This window comes from Malaclemys terrapin, chromosome 5 (genome assembly GCF_027887155.1).
Source record: "Malaclemys terrapin pileata isolate rMalTer1 chromosome 5, rMalTer1.hap1, whole genome shotgun sequence".
NCBI lineage: Eukaryota > Metazoa > Chordata > Testudines > Emydidae > Malaclemys > Malaclemys terrapin.
In genome coordinates, this window is record NC_071509.1 from 89,937,661 (window position 1) to 89,961,687 (window position 24,027).

Here is a 24,027-nt window from a genome sequence, read left to right on the forward strand (position 1 = left end):
CTGGGTCTTAAATCTGCAGTTGCTACAACTGTTCCTTTATAACCTTGTGAGAGCTGCAGAAGTAAAAAAGTATAGAGTTCCACCTTTTTTCTGTTAGCATACATTATTTGAGCTCATGAAGTGATGGACTGTATGTTTTTCACTAAGCTAATATTAACTTTGTGGTGTGGAGAAGTAGCAATAATTGGGATAGAAAGGTGAAGGGAGGGAGCGGAACCTATTTGAAACCTGCTCAGCGGAATCCCATTGAAATTCTGTGTACCATCCTGAGAGCTGGCAAAAGGACCACAAATGTGAGCAAGGACGATGGTGACCATAGACAGGAAAAAAGTTGAGATAGTCATGAAAACACCTTGATCAAAAGTTCAGAAGCTTTTTAAATACTCTGGTTGCTATTTGGAGAGAAACTTTCTTCCTTGTGAACACTGGCATCAGCTCCCAATGTTTGTACAGGCAACCGTCCTCCTTAGTAACAGATAAGTAGGAGGATACAGGCACACCAATTCTTCTAATTTCCAAAAAAACATGCTGTTCCTTAAAATCATTATCTGCATATTAACAGAGGGTAGGACAAATAAAAACATTTTTAGCTCATGAGAATCTCAATCCCTAACAACAACAACAAAAACCGAGGAGTCCTTGTGGCACCTTAGAGACTAACAAATTTATTTGGGCATAAGCTTTTGTGGGCTAGAGCCCACTTCATCAGATGTATGAAGTGAAAAATACAGGAGCAGGTAGAAATACATGAAAGGATGGGGATTGCTTTTCCAAGTCTGAGGTCAGTCTAATGAGATAAATCAATTAACAGTAGGATACCAAGAGAGGAAAAATAACTTTTGAAGTGGTAAGAGAGTTGCCTATTACAGACAGTTGACAAGAAGGTGTGCGTAACTGTAGGGAGAAATTAGTGTTGGGGAAATTGTTTAGGTTTCCACTCCCAGTCTTCCTCCTGAATAAAGACTGGGAGTTATTTTTCTTCCCTTTGTATCCTGCTGTTAATTGATTTATCTCATTAGACTGACCTCACATTTGGTAAAGCAATCACCATCCTTTCATGTGCTTATGCCCAAAATAAATTTGTTAGTCTCTAAGGTGCCACAGGGACTCTTTGGTGGCTGTTTTTTGCTGATACAGACTAACACGGCTACCACTGAAACCAACAAGTCAACCCTATCATTTGCCTTTGAGGGGGGTAGGCAGGAAGGAAGATAGTATGCAGAAGTGTTTTGGTTCTGTTATCAAGTATCTTAGAATATCAGGGTTGGAAGGGACCTCAGGAGGTCATTTAGTCCAACCCCCTGCTCAAAGCAGGACTAATCCCCGGACAGATTTTTGCCCCAGATCCCTAAATGGCCCCCTCAAGGATTGAACTCACAACCCTGGGTTTAGCAGGCCAATGCTCAAACCACTGAGCTATTCCTCCCAACTATTCCTCCCCCAAATTATGGGTTTGTTTATTCCACTTATATAAACATACTTGTGCACTAACTTCGGTGCTAAGGCTGACAGGAAGACTGCTACCAGATAAGATCAGTTCTCAAACGTTCAAAATACTCAAGTTTATAACATTTTGTCCAACTAGCTAACTAATTCTCATCCAATTAAGAAAGGAAAATATTATCCCAATTTTGTAGGATCTTTTCTCACTTGGGGTGCATATCCAAGAATTCAACCTGATTTGGGGTCACTGGGAAACCAGAAATTTTCATAGCTTCCACCAAAAGCGTAAATCAGAACAAGTTTGCTCCCAAATTGGCCACAGGCTGAGCTGAATTTCAGATTTTGTAATATAACCCCAAACCAGGCAAAGTTGAAATCCTAACTCTCCATGAGAATCTTCATACCCCTGCCAGAGTAATCTCTTCAGTCAAAACAAGGAGACTGTCAAATAATGATAATAGTTATCCTCATTTTACAGATGGGAAAACTGAGGAATTAAGTGATTTGCCCAAATTTGCAAAACTGGGATTAGAACTCCCATTTCCTAGCTCCATGGTCTTAACTACAGAGTCATGCTACCTCCCTGCCTATACAGCATTTTCAGATGGATATTTTTAAATGTAAACAACCACATTGGTAAAATAATAGCAAATCACAGTAGAGTATGACTTATATATATTGCTAAAATATTTTAACTTTCTTCATCAATCAGGAAGAATCATAGATATAGATATTTTATCAGGAAATGAGAGAAGAAGGATAGCCCAGAGTTTGGGGTACTGGAATGGGATGTGGGAAACCCAGGCTCTATTCTCTGTTCTTCCACAGACTTCCTGTGTGACCTTGTACTTAGCCTCTTTGTGACTCGGGTCACCATCTGTAAAAAAAAAAAAGAGTCCCAGAAAAGAGACGTGTGCCACTGGGATAAAACTGCCGAGTGACATAGCATGAAAATGATGCCCCTACAATCAAGTTGGCCATGGGATACACACACACAAAACACAATGTATAGAAAAGGATTCACTGGTCTTGGTACTGATTCTAAAACAGAGATAGCAACAAGGAGATTATAAAATGGACAGTCGTCTGTTCTTGGAACAGCACTGTAGGCTGTATAACACCATAGGAAATATAAATTAGCTTTATGGTTTTGGAACAGGTCTTATACTTTTGCTATAGCTACAGTGTTCAGATTGAAAACTTGGCTCTACAAAGTCCAACAGCTGGTGTAATGGTCCTGGTTAAGGCCTTTCCATGGTGCTATTACAGAGGAGCTAGGGTGAAATCCTGACTCTGTTGAAGTCAGTGGTAAAATTCTTGTTGACTTCAGTGGGGCCAGGAGAATAGCAAAGAGTAAATCTTAAAAAGTTGCCATTTTCCTTGGATTATTTAATATTTATAATTAGTATATGTAGTTAAAAATCTAGCAGACATTCTACTTCAGGAATGAAATGCATAACCTGTTGAAGTCAATGAAAAAATGCACATTGACTTCAGCAGGGATGGGATTTCACCCATGAAGTTTTCTGTTTTGGTAATTTTCTAGATCTGTATTGGGTATGTCTTCCGTGTAAATATTTAAGTTGCTCTTCTAGCTGCTCTTACAGTAGTTCATTGTATGTTAGAATTTCTTTTGTTAAAAAATGCTAAGAGATCCTTAGCTCAGGAATAATTTATTTTTGTCATTACCAAGCTATAATTTAAATTGTTTCAACTATTAGGTAGAGAGAATAAATAGTGGTTTGGTGCTATTTTTTCACTAGACTTGGTAAGGCAATGTTTTTTCATCAGAAAATGCCAATTTGTGAAAACCAAACTTTTTGTGGGAACGTGTCAGTTTCAAGGAAAATTAAATCAAGGAAGGTTTCTTGATGAAATTTCTGGTGAGAGGAGACTCTGCCAGAATAGCCTGGTGGTCAAAGCACTCACCTGGGGTGGTTTGAATCAGCCAAAGCATGGACTTTAAACCTGGGTTTCCCACATCCCCGGTGAGTGCCCCAGGCTCATCCCAATGCACAATGGAACATTTTTGAAATAGTGAAAATATTTGTTGAGTGGGAAAATAACTTCCCACCAAGCTCTAGTCATCACACTGTAGCAAATATATAAACAGCATAGGTCACCTTAGTTTTTGAATATTTGGGTGCAAATTTTCCCCAGGTTTCAAGCAGTAATGAGTTTACTGGTTTCCTCCTAATCCCCAGTGGGGATCTGAAAACACGACAGAATACAGTCATAATGCATGATGTAGGAGACTGGCAAGGTGACAATAGCAGGGTGTTGAAGAACAGGACTGAAGGAGGAGATTTTTCAAAGGCATAAATGGGAGTTAGGCATCCAATTTTACTGATTGCCAATGGAAGTTGGATACCTAACTCCTTTAATCTCCTTTGAAAATCCCAGCCAAGGTGTATTGACAAATCTTGGTGGGAAAGTTGGACTGCTGCAGTCAGCACCATTGTTATTTAATTAAAACATTTATGTAATTTCAGAGAGCTATACATAAACCATTGCACTAAATTGCATTTTGTTAGACAGTGGCATTCTTTCCAAGGAGCCCAAGCTTATCAGTGTAATCACAGAAAACAATATGGTTTTGCTTTATCTGATTGTGTAAATGGAACCCATTTCAGTTGTTCCTCTCCGGTTATTAAATACTGCCAGAATGGTGTACTTCATCTATCAATGTTCCCATTCTTGGCTTGTCCCATCACAACAGCAGTACTGGGTTTTAATGACAGTGTGAAGGCTAGGGTTTGTTCATATTTAAATGCATTTGAAGTCTACAACCCTGCCACTTCAACAGAACTGCCACTCTTTCACTGTGATCAAACAGCACTTCAAAAACTAGTGTCTTCTTTGGGCCTGATCCCACATTCCAAACCCTCATTGCATTGATGGGTATTTATGGTGCATGAATGTTGTTTGATCAGGCCTTTTCTGAAATTTCCAAGATTTGAATATCTTGCTATGAGCATCACATCTTGACATTTCAGTTCAGTCAACTGAGTGGACAACCAGCACTTTACCTGGAGAAGGAAGAGGGAAAGGGGGGTGGAGAGCAATAGGCAGTGTCAGTTAGAAAGAAGATAGGTTTATGACAGAAAAAGAGAAGAGTAAAGAAGAAGAGAAAACAAGAAGGGAGCTGGGAAACAGAGGAGGCTGGAGCAGAGAAAAGAACAGGAAAAACTGGAGGTAGATAAGGCAGGAGAGAGAACAGGAAATAGTGCCTGGTGCTGCACTTTTGGATGTGCACATGGATTAGACTATACACTGCCAATCTGGAATGGAAACTGTCTAACTCCCTTAGAAAAATCCTCCATTCTAGTCCCACCAAATGTTCATGGCTTGGGTCTAGATCAGGGGTGGGCAAAATACAGCCCACAGGTCTAACATTTCAATACAGTCTAACATTTCTGTCCGGCTCGCCATGACTAACATTTCTGTCTGGCCTCCTCTGCCCCCTCGCGATCGCTGCGTCCGGGCTGCTAAAAGTCCCGCGGCGCAGCAGGGCGCTCAGGCAGGCTGCCTGCCTGCCGTGGTCCCATGCTGCTTCAGGGAGTGGCCAGCTGCTGCTGGCACATCCCTGCACGCACCTGGTGGGGGGGAGGCGGCTCCGTGTACTGCCCCCACCCCCAGCACGGTCCTGACAGCTCCCATTGGCTGGAAACCGGCCAATGGGAACTGCGGGTGTGGTGCTTGCAGGCGCAGGCAGCGCACGGAGACCTGCTGCCCCTTCCCCCCAACGGGTGCGCAGAGATGTGCCAGCAGCAGCCGACCGCAGCCGCTTCCAGGAGCGGCATGGGGCCACAGCATGCAGGCAGGCAGCCTGCCTGAGCCCTGCTGTGCCGCCGGCTTGGAGCCACATGTGGTAAGCGCCTCCCGGCCAGAGCCTGCACTCACACCCCAACCCCCTGCCCAGGTCAGAACCCCCTCCTGCACCCAAACTCCCTCCCAGACCCCACACCCCCTCCTGCACCCCAACCCCTGCCCAGGTCAGAACCCCCTCCTGCACCCAAACTCCCTCCCAGACCCCACACCCCCTCCTACACCCCAACACTCTGCACCAGCCCAGAACTCCCTCCTGCACCCCTTCCATTAATATAGTAGAAATGTGCAGCCCGTGACCACTTACCAAAATTCGTGGAGTAGCCCACCTGCAAAAATTATTGTCGACCCCCAGTCTAGATGGTCTTTGTAAATCAGTAGATCATATAGGCAGCAGGGTGGTTCATATTAGCTTACAATGGCTTCTTCTGCATTTGATATTGTCTAAGAGATTAAGGAAAGTTTTGTATTTATTGGTATTTCCGGTGACACATCTAAACATGAATCATTCATAGGGATGGTCTAGATCAGGGATGGGCAAACTATAGCCCTCCCACACCCCAATCCCCTGCTTTGAGCCCCCTGCGGCACCCCTCCTGCACCCCAACCCCTGTCCTGAGCCCGCTTGTACACGCTGCATCCTTCCTGCACCCCAGCCCCTTACCCTGAGCTGACTTCCTGCACACTGCACCCCCTCCTACACCCCACACTCCCTCCCGCGCCCCAGCCCTACATCCATGGCCCTGCAAGGAAGGCAATTTCCCCACCCAGATGTGGCCCTCGGGCCAAAAAGTTTGCCCACCCATGGTCTATAATACTTAGTCCTGCCATGAGTGCAGCGGACTGGACTAAATGACTCTCGAGGTCCCTTCCAGTCCTATGATTCTATGATTCATAAAGTCTTTGATGCAGAAATTTACCCAGGTTGTTGTTCTATCACATCTTCTATTAGAAATACAGAAAAAACCTTCAGTTTTGGTTAAAATGTATACAGCTTTTACATGTTCCTTAATGTATCAACTTTATCATTAAACACCGGTTATCCCATTATTCCTTTGGATACTTCATTTGGACAGTCTGCCATTCCAGGTTCTACCATTCTGTTCCATTGATTCAGCAACAGACTTGACAGTCTGCATTATGGTTAATTATTTTGATCTTGTATAAATCCATATAGTGCCAAAAGCTGTGTGCAGCCTGTTACTAACAAATATGGCAAATAATTCAGAAAAGACAGAAGTGTTCAATAAATATTTCTGTTTTGTATTGGGGGGAAAAAGATTATGTAGTCGTATCATATAGGTCTGATAACGCTCTTTCCATTCCACTAATGTCTCAGGAGGATGTTAATCAGCAGCTAGTAAAGTAAGACATTTTTAAATCAGTAGGTCCAGATAACGTACATCTAAGAGTTTTGAAAGAGCTGGCCGAGGAGTTCACTGGACCGTCTTGTTGATTCTCTATAAATTTTGGAACACCAGGGAAGTTCCAGAAGAAAGCTAATGTTATGCCTATATTTAAAAAGGAAAAACCAGATGACCTAGGTAATCATAGGCCTGTCAGTCTGACATTATTCTAGGGCAAAATAGTGGAGTGACTGATACAGGATTTGATAAATAAAGAATTAAAGGGAGGTAGTATAATTAATGCCAAAGACCATGGTTTGTAGAAAATAGATTGTGAAACTAACTTGATATCTTTTTTCTTGAGATTACAAGTTTGATTGATAAAGGTAAGAGTGTGGATGTAACATACTTAGGCTTCTGAAAAGTGCATGACATTTTGCTTAAAAACTTAGAAGGATATAGAAGTAACATGGCATACATTAAGCAGATTAAAAATTGGCTGGCTGATAGGTTTCAAAAGGCAATTGTTAACGAGGAATCATTGAGTGGGTGTGTTTCTTGTGGTGTCCTTCGGGGATCAGTTCTTGGTTCTACTCTACTTAACGTTTTTATCAGTGATCTGGAAAAAAAACCCATAAAATCATTGCCAATAAAGTGTGCAGTTGACACAAACATTGAGGGAGTGGTAAATAATGAAGAGAACAGGTTACGGATACAGAGCGATCTGTATTGCTTGGTAAACTGGGCACAAGCAACAATATGCATTTTAATCTGTTCCTAGATGTATACATTCAACCAAAGAATATAGGCCACAGTTCCACGATGTGGGGCTCTATCCTGGGAAGCAGTCCTCTAAAAAAGACTTGCGAGTCATGGTGGATAATCAGCTGAACAAGAGTTCCTAGTGTGCACTATGGCCAAAAGGGCTAATGTGATCCATGGATGCATAAGCAGGGGTGTGATATTTTGAGGATTACCCAGACCAGTAAGGAGTGTGTGCCCCATAAGCTCGTGCTGTTCAGTAGTCTGCCCACAAGCACCCTGGCTTCCACCAGCCTAGTTACTCCTTGCAAGGGGACACCAACAGCCCTTCCTGTCCCGAGTCTCCCCAAATCCGTCCTGCCAGAGTTTTTAACTGTCAGACACTCGGACTTTTCCCTTCTGGTTCATCATGCCCGAAAATGTAAAACCAGTCCCCCAGATACCAGATTACTTTGGCCCCCATGCTCCACACAGTTTGCACAACAGAGATCTCCTTGGCTTTATTTAATAGAAAAACCACAGATTAAGGGAGGGCAAACATATACAAGTTACACAGCAAATAAACATAAAGATGCAACTTCAGGCTTTACATTTCCATATTGGATAAAATCCCTTTTCTAATACAAGATAACTATTACCTTTGAACAGTTTCTCCCCTAATTATAGTGGTGATCTGTCATTTCACTGACATCTTCTTGCTTAGAGGCTGCTTCTAAGTTTCTGGATGAAAAACTTAAGACAAAATCCTGCTTTTAAAAGACTTTTTTCTCCTCCTCCCACTCCCCTATCCTTGGAGATTCATGTTTATTCAGTGTGTGGAACCCCCTCTTGATTCCACAGTTGGAATGTCTCCATATCTTTCCTTTAACTCTAATGGCCCATCCTTGTCTTTTCCTGGCTAGACAATGGGTCATTACTTGGAGTTGGTTGCATATAATCACCTGGCTTGGGAAGCACTCTTCCCTGTCTGATTGTTCCCTGTCCTGATGTGAGTGGAGACAAAGTTTCTGAGCCCAGTTCTCTATATACACAAATACATACATTCATAACCATAGCCTGCATACATAGCTCATAATGATTATCAAGTTTAGAACATTACAAGCTTTCACAATAGACTTTACTTAATGTCTTTTATAGCACAATAATGTTGTATACAGTTGATTGACTGTTTATTCTTCGGGGTTCAATCTCTGTTCGCCCCTTGGGGTGTCTGGATCCTGATTGTTACCAAGGGAATTTCAAGTAGGAGTAGAGAGGTTATTTTACCTTTGTATTTGTCACTGATGTGACCCACTGCAGGAATACTGTGTTCAGTTCTGGTGTCCACACTTCAGGAAAGATGTTGATAAATTGGAGAGGGTTCAGAGAAGAGCCACGAGAATGATTAAAGGATTAGAAAGCGTGCCTAATAGTGATTGATTCAAGGAGTTCAATCTATTTATCTTAACAAAGAGAAGATTAAGGGGTGACTTGATTACAGTCTGTAAGTACTTACCTTGGGAACAAATATTAAATAATCGGCTCTTCAGGCTAGCAGAGAAAGGTGATCCACTGGCTGGAAGATGAAGTTGGAAATTCAGATTGGGAATAAGGCACAGATTTTAGACTTAGAGCACCCTGGGATGGCTTGATGGATCCTCAGTGTGGTAAGTCTCAAGTAAAACAACCTGAAATAAAATCATATAGAAAGAGAATTATAGGGTTGAAGAGGTGTTCACAGCCCCAGGTGTCTCTGATTAATGAACATCATCCTCTTCATCTTAAAAAACAACATTGCATCTTGATTCAGCTATGAAATAGATCTTATTTGTGCTTTTTGAAACCCTCTTCTCTGCTCTTTGGCACATATTCAGAAGTGCTCTGAGACAGCATGGGTTGTTGTGCTGATGACATACTGAGAATCAAGGGTTAGGGGGAAATTCCCTCATGTAAGCTAAGGCCAAAATGGAACAGTTTGATCATTTCAATTTCTGGCAGTGAAATTCAAGAGATACATTCAAGAATTGTGTTTCAGTCAATGTACATTGAAGTTCACAACTCCGTCTCAAAGGAACTTTTCTAAGTCTCAATATGTTTGTCAAAGACAATTGTAGAGAGTAATACACCTCTCCTTTGGAGTTGGTGATGCAATAGCAGATTGGTAACTATACATTAAGATACATTTACAGACTTAATAACTTTGCAGTGTTTTAAATTGCATCTTTATTTATCTAGAGCTGGTTTCTTCCGTCTGCCCAGTTACTTTCTGCTATGAAATTAAAGCAGCTCAGAGATTTACATTAGAGAATTCTTCCCATATAATGACAATCTCTTCTGGTACAAGCCTGGGGGAAGGCAACTGTGCCATCCAGTGAAGGAGAAAGTAGGGGGTGGAGAGGGAAGGGGAAAGGAGCTTATTTGGGGAGGTGTGGGAGCATGGCAGAATGAGGCTGTGCTATACCTGTCTCTCTGCTGATGGGAACTTCTGAGCAGACTGTAAGTAAAATCTGTCCTCTGCAGCTCTAATTTACACTGGACTGGACAGCAGCATTCGGCACCCGCCCTCCCTTTCCACTATACCTGTGAATCAAGCTCCTGCCTTTTCCACAGGGTTTAACATTTCAACTGAATTCCTGAACAATTTAGAATCTATATATAATTCAGAGCCCAAATCAGAAAGTATTGTTTGTTTTTAATGCCATTCAAGCTCAAGAAGGGCACCTATGCTGGCTATGTAGCATGCTCACTTTTTCAAGAAAAGCTCAGCCTTCTAAGTAAGCAAAAAACAAAACAAACAAAAGACAAAATGGAATCTTAAAAGATCCCTAGCTTGGAAAACTGATGCTGCTCAGTAATAGGTGAGGAGAGTTGGCATAAAAGAATGCCTTGCTCTGAAGTCAATGGGAGTTTTTCTTTTGATGTCAGTGGGCTTTGGATAAGGTCTTTAGTTTTTCTTATCTGCCTGACTCATGCCCAGTCACCTTGGGAAGAACTTGACCCTTCTCCTACATCACTGACGTCATTTCAGGGAGCTGTAGCACCAGGAGCTGAGCGGAATCCAGGACTCCTGGCTTTGAAAAGGGGTGAGTGGGATAAATACAGAATATCTAATCTGGCATTCTGTGGCCATTAGTGCATGTGTACCTATACCTCAGAATACCGAGGTGCTGTGTTATCCAGGTGCAAACCCCACAAGGTTTCAATGAGCCAACAAGCTACAATGGGAGTGGATGCAGTATTCCAAAGTTGTTATATTTCAGACAGAGGAATTAAAATACCATCGAGTTAAGTGTAAGGCTTTGCTTCACTCAGCCAGTTACATTTGCTTTAGCAGAGGAGACTGAAATCTGCATTGCAAGGCGTTAGTTCTGCAATTGGCAACTTCATTAAAACAGCCTTAGGACACTAGGGCTATGTCTACACTACAGCCTATGTCCACAAAACTTATGTTGCTCAGGAGTGTGAATATCCCACTGCTCCCTGAGCGATGTAAGTGACATTTGCATAAGTGCTCATGTGCACAGCGCTATGTTGGCAGGAGAGCTTCTCCCACTGACATAGTTTCTGCCATTCATGGAGGTTCTTTACTTTTATGCCGATGGGAGACCTGTCTCCTGTTGGCATAGAGCAGCTTCACCAGACGCACTGCAGCGGCACAGCTGCACTACTGCAGCGCTGTACATATAGACATGGCCTAGAGAGTTTACAGTGGCAGTACCACCTCTATAAGCTCTCTATGTAGCTGCTCTAAGCCAACAGGAGAGAGTTCTCCCATCAGCTTAACTACTCCAGCTCCCACGAGAAGCAATAGCTATGTTGGTGGGATAGGCTCTCCCACTGACATAGCACTGTCCACACTGGCACTTATGTCACAGGGGGAGGCGGTTTATTCACAGCCCTGAGTGACATAAGTTATGCCAACATAAGCTGTAGGCAGGGCCGCCGAGAGCGGGTTCGGGCCCCAGTGAAAAAAAAATTTCGAGCCCCCCAGCAAGGACGGACCGGCTAAACAGGGCCGATGACAGCGGGGGACCGCCAGGTCCTGGTAATTTGTACTGGCTTCCCCTCCCCTCGTCGGCCCTGGCTGTAGGGTTGACTTAGCCTCCATAGCATCTGTCTGAGAAAATAGCTGCCTGTGATAAAGTTTTTGAAGTTAAAGGTATGTTTTGATACTCTTGATATGGTACCAACTTATCTGACAGTGTATTTGGGCACTATTCTCCTGCCCTCAGCTTTGAAAGTGTATCTCCTAGTGTTAGGTATTGAGGAGATTTATGAGATACCACTAATTCCTTGGAGTAGAAGTTCCAGAGCATCAGCAATTCATAGTGGATACTGTGGGCTGAAGTGACTCCTGATATGAAGAGATTAACCATTGATTGTGCTTTTCAGTATATCAAAGAATAAATGTACAGTGGGGCATTGTATCTTTTAAACAACAGAACAAATGGCTTTTATATATATATATTCCTGTTGATTCATGCACATAAATCCTATTATTGCTAATGGGAGCTATACAGACCTCAATAAAAGAACAGAACACAGCCACTGAGGCACAGAGCAAAAAAACAGATTAGAACATGCTAAATAAATAAAGAGGTCACATTCCTGGAATTATAACATGCAAATCACTTCACCCACACTCACCTAAAATAAATTAAAAGAATGTGGTACTTTTACTGTAGGAGGTGTTTGTCCGTTCTTGAGAACGAAGTTCTTCTGCCCTAGAAAAACTAAAGTGTAGGCAGTGCAAACTGACCCACTGGTGTACTTCAGCTCTGTTCTGGTTGGACCATTTCCAAGGAAAAACATACACTAGTCTATGTCTTCAGCATTTCTCCTGAGATTGAAAAGTAGAGCCAATTATGAAGATGGTGGTGAGATATGCAGGAGAGACTGGCTCAGATGTAAGTTTGGATGGAGAGAGATTGGTCAGAAGTAGGAATGTAGATCTGTGATTCACTGGTATGAAGATAGTAATCGAAACCATCAGGTCACCAGCAGATGAAGTCACCCAGAGATAGAGAGGAGGAAGCCAAGGAAGATGTGTGGGGTTCCCATGGAGATTATGCGAAGGGAAGAGAAATTAAAAGGCAACATGCTCCAAAAGAATGTAGAGTATATTAAAGCAAAGCAAAATGCATTGGGTCCTGCACAGTAGAGATATATTGAAGTTACCATCCTCAAAACAGAAAGAGAGATTGATATCAGGTTGAACAGATGCAGAATGTAGAATTCTTTGTATAAATCTAAGTCACACCACAGGCTAAACCAGCATAACTTACTGTGTCAGCTTAATTTCTTAATAGTTTCTGTATAAATTTAGACTCAGATGTTTTCTCTTTCATTAAGTGCCATTCATAGGCACTTGAAAGCACTAGACCAAGGAAAGGAGGTAATTTAAGGCATTTCATACTGAAATGAATAATAGCATTAAGGGCCCTGTCTTGCTCTCATTAAAGTCATTGGGAGTTTGGGCCTTTATCTTTTACTGTTTAGAATAGTTTTGGGAATCCCTTTTACCCATTGCTGTATAGAGTTGAATGCCCAAAGGGAAAGGGAAATGGAGCATTTAATTATTTCTTTGGATTTTTCAAGCATAATTATTTTGTGACAAATTTGGCTAGCCCCTTTGTGGTACCCAGCCATAATTTCAATCTTTGCCTCCCGTTAGTGCTGGGCCTAACACCTCTGTGAGTATTAGTCTCTCTAATAATTGTTTGATGCACTGTAGTTGTAGCGGTGTCAGTCCCAGGGTATAAGAGAGACGAGGTAGGTGAAGTAATAACTTGTATTGGACCAACTAAGATATTACCTTACCTACCTTGTCTCTAATAAGGCAATAAGGAAACAGGGACTTGGCTTTGCTATCCATCTGCACAAGCCAGCTGCAAACGGGAGTGCATGCTGCACTTTTCACCCCACTCAGTGCAACAGCTGCAGTCTTTTCACCCCACTCAGGGTAGTGCCATAATGGTCTTGTATTTTCTTTTCAGTATCTTCTTTCATGATAAATGACATACCAGTGGCAGGTGTGGCAGAAAAATGCTCCAGTGCAATCTGACACATCTAGCTGTTCTTGATCATCCAGCCATTTCCCTTGAAACTGCTGTCGGGATAATTGCAATCTCTGGTGATAGCAAAAGAGCTAATTCCATTTATAACTGTATCAGTTATGCTTGTCCAAGGGAAAGCCCTTACCAGGGGTCTTGAGCACATGCAAATATAACTTTAATGGGGTTGAAGGGTTTAGCTAAAGTGTCCGTATTACATATTCCACTTACATAGACGATATCTTGAATAGCTACCAACTTTACAACTGAAAAGTTTAGAAGTCATTTGCAGGTATCCTTACTGCTCTAATACAGGGACCACACAACTTTTAAAGACTCAGAAGAACCTCACTGTAGTACAAATTAACCCACAGTTGACTTGACTGAACAAGGCACAATGTCCTTGACCTTTGAATTAAAGATATCAGTATTTATTTAGCTTATAAGGTTGAGTTAACAGTGCTGCTGAGTTAAATTTGTTCTAATTATTTTTAAAGAGCCAAAAACATAAAAAATAATTGAATTGTTTCAAAAAGATCACATGTACAAGAAGCAGATAGTGAAGCTGGAGTGGACTAAAAAAATGTAAGCACCAGAGAGACACTACTTTGCCTGGTGTCACATTGTGACACAGTGTTCTTGTTTTCCTTTCCTAAGCCATGCATTTATTCATTTATTTCACTACATATCAATTCATGTGTTTGTCTTAGTCACAGTCCAGCTCATTTCATTTTTATTAAGAGCTTCTAACCTGTGAATGCCATTTACACATTTTTAAAGCTTTTAAAAAAATAATAGATAGCAAGTTAGCTAGTTCATTGTGCTTCCCACTTGAGTGCAGAACAGAGTAAAATGTTTGGAATTATTTAGCATAAATCCGCCAAATCAATTGGCTATGTTTAGTGTCTCTTTGTTGTCAGAATACCTAAGTATTGGCTTTCTTTGCTATTTAAATGCTATTCTATTTGTTCCTAACTTCCCCTGTTTAACAGCAGACAAACCCAGGGAGCACTGAATGAGTCGGATGATCCTGAGACAGGCTGTCTAACTGATAACAAGCCAACTTCTCGTCACTTCTATCCTGTCGCCTTGCTGCTTGTCAGCTCACACTTGCTGGTTGTGTGGCTTATCTTAAGTCTTGCTTTACTATTAGCCAAATATCAATAAACTTCACTTGTGTTCCTTTCTTTTCTACAAACAGCAACAAACTAACTTAAAAATAAAGGAATTATGCTGTAATATTTCTACATTTTCAGACCCACAGGATTTGTCTATAGGATACAAATGTCTAAACTGTATAGTGCTTTCATTTATTTTTTCTGAAATCTAAAGAGTATACTATGCATTAAGTGAGTTAATTTCCTCTTTTTGTTCATGACAAAGTTTTCCCACTTGAACTAGCTCAAAAAAAGATTATATATATATATATATATATATATATATATATATATATATATATATATATATATATATATATTAGTGTCTCTATATCGGACAAATTATAGGATCCTGAAAGCTTGAACCCCACCCCCGGTTTCCAAACTCCTATTCAGTCTATCAATTAAAAAGGTCAAAAGTGATTTTGCACAATACAAACTAACCCTGAGCCAAGAATAATGGATGGGACAGTTTGTCGGATTAATTTTCATTGTGCTACTTTCATTGTTGTTTATTCGCTGATGGAATTTTCTGTTTTGTTTAACAAATAGGTTATGTTACTACATTGCTTCAACTAACTTTTTCTGTCAAGTAACTATATGGAGGTAGAATGAGTTCTGTTTTGTAATTAAATTAACCTGTTTGTAACTGTTGCTTTGGTTGCGTTTGCTGCTTTTGCTTTCAAGACACTTTTATATTCTTTTTAACTAAGTCTTGTTTGTGTCTTGATGCACCACTTTGGCACTTGTGACTTTTGTACTGTATGTGAACAAGCATCCTTCCTTTGTAAAGAAGAGAGTTGGGTTAGGCTGTTTGGAAAGGCATTTTATCTTTTTTTCATTGCAAAGCTAAACATACTGAAATAAACTAGATATGAAAATTTCCTTTACAAATCTATAGGGCCAGACTTAATAAAATGCCTTACTCCTAGAACCTGCATATTTAGGGCTACATGTAGACTTTAACATGTACAGTAAAAAGTATAGGAATATTGTGAAGGATTTAAAAGGCAAGTATATTTCTAAAGTTAGCGTGAAAATGTAAAATTAAATAAATTATTTAAAAAAAATGTACTAAACTTTAATTAAACCTTAAGGGGAAATATAAAATTCTCATCATCTATTTCTGAGGGCAATAACTGTATTGGGGCTGGCCTTGGATTTAATTTTGTAAGATGTATCATCACTCGTGGAAAAAAAATGTAGAGTTGAATCTTTTGTTATTTTTACTTCAACTGTTGCTGAAACTCTGCAATGAAGAAATAAAACATATTTATTTATTCTGTGTTTCATGAAGTTGTACTTTTTCCCCTTTCACCAGAGAAGGATGCCGCATAGAGAATGTACTGAAGAATATCAAATGCAGAAAGTATGCATTCAACATGATACAGCTGATGGCTTTCCCAAAGTACTACAGACCACCAGAGGGGACATATGGAAAAACTGATACCTAAGTTTATAATGTAATAAGAAACACACATCTGTGCTAATTAGATAATATAAAAATTGCTGTTTGTGTGTCATGAATTGGGAGTGTGTAACAAAACTAGGAGTTATCTTGGTCAGCTATCAATGGATCTATTTTAAATTAAAGTAACTGCAGTCCGTTACTATGAAAGAAAACCTCAATTATTGTCTGATTAATGCTTGAGTGTTCTCAAAACCAAGTATATACAGCCCTCAATGCTAGACTGTAATTTAACCAGATTCTGTAAAGTAGTGGAGTTGGGCCTCATAAGTAGCTTGATGGAAGACCAAAAAGGAAAATGCAGATTGCTGCAGGAATTGCTGTTAGTGAGTCCATAGGGGGGCACTGTGAGTCTGTACTGGTGCTATACCTGAGTAGTGTGTGTGAAGTGGCAGCATCCTGCTGGAGGTGATGTCTTCTGCGTCAGGCGTAAAACAGAGATCCTGGTCCCTTGTGGTCAAAGACCACCTTGCATTCTTTGCAAGGCATGTTAATCTCGGTCTGTTGGCCAAATTTAAATTTGGTAATTACATTCTGCTTCTCTATAGAAGTTTTGGTAATTGCAGATTGTAATTTGAAGTTTGGTAATTACATAATGTAATTTTAGTAACTACAGTTTGTAATTTGGCAATTGCATTCTGCCTCTCTGCAGTTTCAGTTGGCTGTATTATGCTTGGCATTCTGTGCTAGAGTCAAATCCTACTCATTTTATTTATTTGTTAGTCTCAGTAGAGTCAGAGGGATTACTAGTGTGGGTAAAGTGACCCACATTTGCCCCTTAGACTTCATTGAGTGTTTCTCTGCTTCATTTTGGCACTGGGTGATGTGATTCCTATGTATTAGAGGCAACGTAGCTCTTTCGGATGGAATTACTTACATGTACAGTTTTGTTAATTTTTATACAGCACAAAGCCCAACATAAGCATAATAATGAGGGTAAGTACTCCTTAATCTGCTACGTTGTGGCTAGTTAGCTTATTTTCTATCACATGTATAATGCAATATGTAAGCAAAGGATACTCTTCAGCCTTAAGTGTGAATTTTAGTGCTTTTGCCAGCTTGTGTCACTCCTAAATTTATCTTCTAGACATCACAGGGTTTTTAATCACATCAGTTTATTATAGTCCACCCCAACAAAACAAAACACAAAATCACTCAATGATGACTGACGTTTGTATAGCACCTTCATTTTGGAGATAAAATATTTAGGGCAGGAAGTTAAGAATTTTATCCGAGTAAAACGACATTGGAAATTTAAGATACCGTAGGCAAAGTGTAATTACCAAAATCAGAATTTGGCCAAGATAGAGTGGTTAACACACCCACCCCTGCTGGTATAGAAGTCACAGAAGTACTGGGGCATAATGAACTCTAAAATGCTCCTTTCAATCCATTGGGATACGTTGTGTAAATGTGTATTTGTACTAATAAAATATATATTTAAGACTGTAATTCCGCAAACATGCACATGTAACAAGGAAAATGAGCAGTCATGTGAGTAAAATTTACATGTGTTCCTAAATGTTTGAAAGATCAGGCCTTTGAATAATTATTAAACATATGGGGTGAAATCCTGGCCCCAACTCCCATTGACTTCAGTGGGGCCAGGATTTCACCCATGCTACAAACGTTCTCGGTGAATTTGGAACAGCTTGTTCAAAGCAGGTGATACTGACATTTAAATAATATTTGGGTACTTTTATGATTTACTCATACGTATGATTTCTTTGGCACTGTCTTGATCGATCATTGGATATGTATTTAGATTTTTCTTTTATTATATACACCTCTACCCCGATATAACGCGACCCGATATAATACGAATTCGGATATAACGTGGTAAAGCAGCGCTCCGGGGGGGGCGGGGTTGCGCACTCTGGCGGATCAAAGCAAGTTCAATATAATGCGGTTTCACCTATAACACGGTAAGATTTTTTGGCTTCTGAGGACAGCGTTATATCGAGGTAGAGGTGTATTAAATACCCAATAGACCACAAAGAGCCTTTTGCAGTTGTCACAGTATCTTCCATAAATACACTACGGAGATAAAATCAGACAGATGTGAACTGAAGGGCTTGCATTCCTTTCAATACTATATAATTTACTAATGGAGTTAACCATTGCATTCTAACTTATAAATCTGTATTTTTATATGGATTTTTAACCACTACAGAACTGAGCCATATAAAGTCTTAATTCGGATTTATTGAACCAAAGTCTTCCTAGCAATGTTACAATCTATCCTGTCAGTCTAGCTGCCACATTTGCTGTGATCTCAACATTCTTTTTGTTATGTTTACAGTTTAAAAAAAAGTTACTGAATATATACATTAGGGGCTTGAGCCTGCATTTCTCATGCATCTCCGTAAAACAATCCTATAGAATTTACTGGAGAAATATAAGCTTTTTATAGTATTTTTAAACCAATCTGCAAATTTCTATGGCAGGGGTATCATTCTCTGTTAAATTCTGTAGGTTTCTGAGTAATTTACCTACAAACCCCACTGACTTTATCCATATTAAATTCTATAGAAAGGGAAAGGAATGTTTCAAGATATTTGTCTCTAGATTTTAAATCATAATGTTGAGACATTTTAAAAACATTTTGACTCTGAATTACTATTGCACCCTGATCATATTGTGTTTAATTATGTCATTTTAAATAATGAAGCTATATGCGTCATGTGCAAACAAGGGCTTAAATTGCTGTAATAAACATTATTTTTACATATTTTTTAACCTTGAAAATCACCCACAATTGTTGTTTTTAAATTATCAGTTTGTTTCCCCAAATATTTTTAAAACCCACACAATACTCTGCAGTGAAACAGAACTGGGCACAATAGTGTTTGGGTCTTTAAAAAATATTGTTGTTTTTTTTAGGCAAGGCAGATGCTTTGCATGCCAAGTTTTTGATTGGAACAAATATTTACAGATTCAAAGACCCACAGAAAACATGCTGGCACAGCTTCAAGTATATAAGCATACACATTGCTACTTCAATGTTGAAAAATCCTTTTCTGTTGAAATATTTCCTCTGACTTAGATTTCACAGGGTAGATCTTGAGCTGGTGTGAATTGTTACAGGCTCATTGACTGCAATGGGCCTATGACAATTTACAAAAGCTGAGGATCTGTCTCCAAAACTGAGTTGTCAGCTAATCATGGATTCAAAACTAAATATTCTTCAACCTGGATTTTTATGAATACAAATAATCCTTTGCTGCTGTTACCAACTACAACATACCCATTCAGGATGGAGGGCCTTCCCAAAGCCCTGCACACCACTGGAAGGATTAACAGAGGGCTCCGAATGCATATTGGAGGAATAATTCTGAACAAATCGATTTTCATGAGCAAACTGTACCATTTGCTAATGTATTATTGAAGAGAACTGACTTTTCTTAATGGCAGAGTCACTACAATGTTCAGACTTTGCACTGTAAAAACTTTTGTAAGGCATGAAAGCTTTTATTTTGAAAGCCAGTCTTTCAAGGGATAGAAAACAGCCACGTTTGAAGTGTATCTGGCATTTAAGGCCAAATTCTGCTTGCCTTACTCATGTGACTAGTCCCGCTGAAGTCACTTGCTTAAATAAGATCAGCAGGATTTGACTCAGTGAAATTTGAGCAAAAGTGCTACCCACATTAAATGTTTGCATAGCGCACTGGTTATCTACTTGTGTAATTTTTGTATTATAGGTTAGCATGGAAGTAGAAAACCAGTTTAAATTTTAAGAAAAGGGAAAAGCTAAGTGCAACCTTAATGTAATATTTTCTCAGTGATATCTGTAAAACTTCTATTCTTCAATATATGCATAGGTCTGACATATTGTCATACAGGCAAGTCTTTTCTTCTGCGTTCTTCTTTTGGGGAGTTTGGTAAGAATATACTTTTAATATTTATTGTTTATAGTTTAGCTTTTATGAAATTATTAGAATATAGAGAACATTTGTAATTCCATTGTCTCATTATGTCTATATGTTGCTGTGTATGTTGATGAAACATTAGCAATACATGTACTGTGATGAACCAGCAATATAAAGAGCAGGCCGAAGCCAACAAAAGCAGCATCAGTAAAAGTTCTTTGCACTATGAATTTTAATGTCCAGATTTTTGGCTTCAGTTGTAAGCAGGAAACAATAAAATATATATATATTGGGCCCTCTTTAAATCCACACAAATTAATCCAAACCAAAATTGTTATTTAAAGCAAATTAAAGCCTGGCTGGCAATATTCTAAATCACCACTGATGTTTTAGGTGCCTGGCTGCAAAGAAGTGCAGAACGTCATGTGTTTACATTTGTTAGCATATAGTGTGACTCTTATTATACTTCAGGAAATAAGTTGATTTTTATTATCAGTTTTAAGAGATGGTTTGAGAAATTCTGTGATCAATTCTTTCAAAGTGGTGAACATATTAAACATCATAAGGTGTAATTGTTAAAGATTACACTGAAAAAATTCAGCATAAAAAAGTTACTTGATTGAGGCAATTTTAGAATTATTTCGCATCAGGTGACTCTGCTATGAACTTAAACCCATTAATTTCTATATTTATGCTTTTTTGCCATAAAGAGAGAGCATGTTGTATTGGCATTACCATCAGATATGAATTGCATCTTGCCTTTTGTTACTTTGTAGTTTTTAAAAAGAGCTGTGCATTCAAGCAGATGTTTCCAATTGCTGAAAAAAAGAAGCTTTACATAATTGATTATTGTTTAAAAGGGAAAAAATCAAAGGGATCTGGAAGATCAAATATTTTAAAAATCATCACAAAATTGCTTCCTCATATACAAGAGAAATGGTTTTCCAGTAGCCTAGAGTATTGATTGGTATTCTGTTTTTCTTTAATCATATAACACAGAGATTCTCAAACTGGGGGTTGTGACCCCTCAGGGGGTCGCGAGATTATTACATAGGGGGTCAGGAGCTGTGAGCCTTCACCCCCAAACCTGCTTCACCTCCAGCATTTATAATAGTGTTAAATATAAAGAAATGTTTTTAATTCAGAAGAGATGTCGCACTCAGAGGCTTGCTGTGTGAAAGGGGTCACTAATACAAAAGTGTGAAAACCCCTGATTAACACATCAACTGTTGTGTGCTTTGTATGCTCTAAAATGGTCATAACTTCTAAAATACCTTTATTTTTTCCTTTCGCCAAACACAATCTTCTGAATAAGTAATGTAGCAAATTAAAAGGAGCCTATAGTATATTACCAAAAATCCAAGACTGAAAAATTACATTCACTCACACAAGCTTGGGAATCAGGACCTTAAAAAACCCTTATTTGTGAAATCACATACCCAAATTCCAAAGAACACATACAGAAAACACCAGAAGTGTGTGAGGGAAGAATGGTGATGGGGCAAGGTAATGCAGTGAGTGGGGGGCTTGTTTGTTTTTTTGGGGGAGGGAGGGATGGTGACAGTGCAGCTCAGATTGCCTTCCCTTAGCGTGAGTGAGGATTAGCATTTGGTTGGTGGTGTTTGTAATTTTTCCACTTTACATGCACATAGTTTTACCTTATGTGCTTTAAAATTAGATGAAGAGCAGCATGATTTCCAAATATTTGTGAAAGTTAATCGTATAATCACAGGTTACTATGGTACTTGTTTTCCTTTTGTGTAGCTATTCTTGTGTAACTGTAATGGCCAAATCCTGCTCTCTTTAGTCAATGTGACTACTCGTACGAGCAAGACTACAGGCTTTAGCCCACAATGTGTATTTATTCAGAGAAACTGAAGCCTCAGCTCCTTCTATCTTTGTACTTCAGGAACTACTATTTTTGTTTGGTTGCTGTATGTAAGCCATATCCATTGTACACCATGTGTATATTTTTATTTAAATAAATGTGACTTTTATTTTTTATGTTTGTCTTTTTTGTGTTTGGTATTCATTTTTCATTTTCATGAAAATAACAGATCCTGTAAGGTGCTGAATGCCTTCTAAGCGGGTTTTAGCTCCCATAAGTGTCAATGGGGGCAAAGAGTGCTGAGTACTTTCCAAGATCAGGCTCTGAGAGAGCATGTAGCATCCAAGGATGTCCAGGATATAGTAGTAATAACACCAATGACAATGGATTAATATTTCTTGCCTATCCCCAGTTTTACCACAGTTTTCACCCAAGAATAAGTTAGATTTTGTATTTGCTAATAATAATTAATAAAAAGATCTATATCACTGCTGACCTGTAGGGGAATTATTCTATGTGATACACATGGAATGAACTTCCTTTCACAATAAAGAACCCCAAAAATTCAAACAATTGAGTAACTGTGCTGTGATTGGTATTTTAGCTCCATCAGTTCAGTGCCTCCTGTTGGACTCTAGATCCAAGGAAATAAAGAAGGTTTGCTTTAGTTGATACTTAATTTGTTTCCTCCATTACTGAAGCTATGTGGTTAGTTTTCCCAGTGAAAGGTAAGTCCTCCATAGTTGCCTGAAATGTAATAGGAAATCTTATTTTAGCCTGTTTTTATTACAGGATATTAAACTGTTGCTTTCTCTGCTAACAAAAATTGTTTTCCACATTCCTAAATAGTATGATTAGTTCCACAATAAAACCATTTTCTTGTTTAGTTTCTATACACTGGAAAATCCAGTGAGAGATTAATTATCTGCAAGTTTCTTAACTACCCTTTGAAAGTGCCAGAAACTTACAGTGGTTGTTGGGGTAATATGTTATAAAATGGCTGTTAAGTCTAGGAATTTTGTACATTACTAATAAACATGAGTCTCTTTATTTTACATGTTACTTTGCCACAGCACAGACTTTATCATCCACTGAGATTATGATGTGTTGTTTCTCATGACAAAGAATGTAACAAATATAGAAAAGGGAGCACAATTCATCTTTCTAAAATTAAAGTGTGTTTGTTCTTGCCACTTCTCTTTTGTAAATTCTTTTTGATGCATATAAATAGAAGTACAAGTGATCTGAGTTGTTTGAACCAAAAGCTACCCTTGGTCTGTAGTGGAATCCCCATTGATACTGTTGGGAATGATATGCATTAACTGAAGACAATATGGGCCTGCTCCCAGTAAAGTCAATGGGAGTTTTGCCACTCATTTCAATAGCAGACTTATAGAGCCTTATCTGTGGCTCTGTTTTGGTCAGATTGCTCACATGAGTAGTCATACTCATGCAAATAGTTCCATTGACTTCAGTGAGACTATTAACATGAGTTAGGGGAACAGGTTGTAACTCCTGGTGCACAATAGCTTTGCTAAATCACCACATTCCACTCACATTCCGCAAATGAGCAGACCCATTGATTTCTGTGAGGGCTCTCAAACCCTGCCCAACCCCTTGCACACTCATTCTGCTACAAGAGGGCCCTTTGGCACTTGCAGAGGAAGGGACACAATTTGTCCCTAAGGAAATCAGGATAAGAAATGGTGTTTAAGGGCTAGCCAAGATAGTGCAGTTATATATTTCATATAATTGTTAGCTCTTGGCAGTGTTAAAGCTACCGTATGGGGACAGGGGATTGGTGGGGCAAGGCTGGCTACAAAAGTTAAGGATTGAAATACAACTTGAACAATGAAACTTGTTTGACATCAGTTTTATACTGCTGATTTTGGATGGTTAATGCTTATGTAAGAAAGTGTAGGTGTATTTTCTCTTCAAGTTTGTATTTTCAGGCATTAGTGATCCATCCTGCCAATGCTTTCTCTCAGCATAGTCCTTGGGGATTTCTGCTTGCACTTTTTTCCTGTCTGACTAATCTGTGGTCATTGTAATTTACATGGTAATGCCATTTACATAGCTGACTTGGATAAAAATTAAAACAAATTTCACACATATGCCCTGACTGGCACAGCAGAATTTGCCCTTTAAATTGTATTGCACATTAGAGATTTTTGTTCAATCAAAAGCTTAAAATATTTCAAAATGGGAAAAAAAGTTTAAGGGCTGATCTTGGTGTCATTACTCACAGGAGAATTATCATTTAATGTGACCCTTAACAACAGGATCAGGCTTTT

The 24,027-nt window shown here is 39.3% G+C and overlaps 1 protein-coding gene across 2 annotated transcripts in view; it reads left to right on the plus strand.

The window, feature by feature from the left end:
- Window positions 1-21,909, plus strand: part of INPP4B (inositol polyphosphate-4-phosphatase type II B) — a 309,880-nt gene extending 287,971 nt beyond the window's left edge. The window contains exon 24 of one of the 2 annotated variants that reach the window (XM_054031037.1): window positions 15,890-21,909. In XM_054031037.1, coding sequence (XP_053887012.1) covers window positions 15,890-16,022 — 133 coding nt within the window. In that variant the 3' untranslated portion in view covers window positions 16,023-21,909. The remainder of the gene's footprint in view (window positions 1-15,889) is intronic. The other variant, XM_054031038.1, reaches the window with a different exon arrangement.
- Window positions 21,910-24,027: the final 2,118 nt, after the last annotated feature.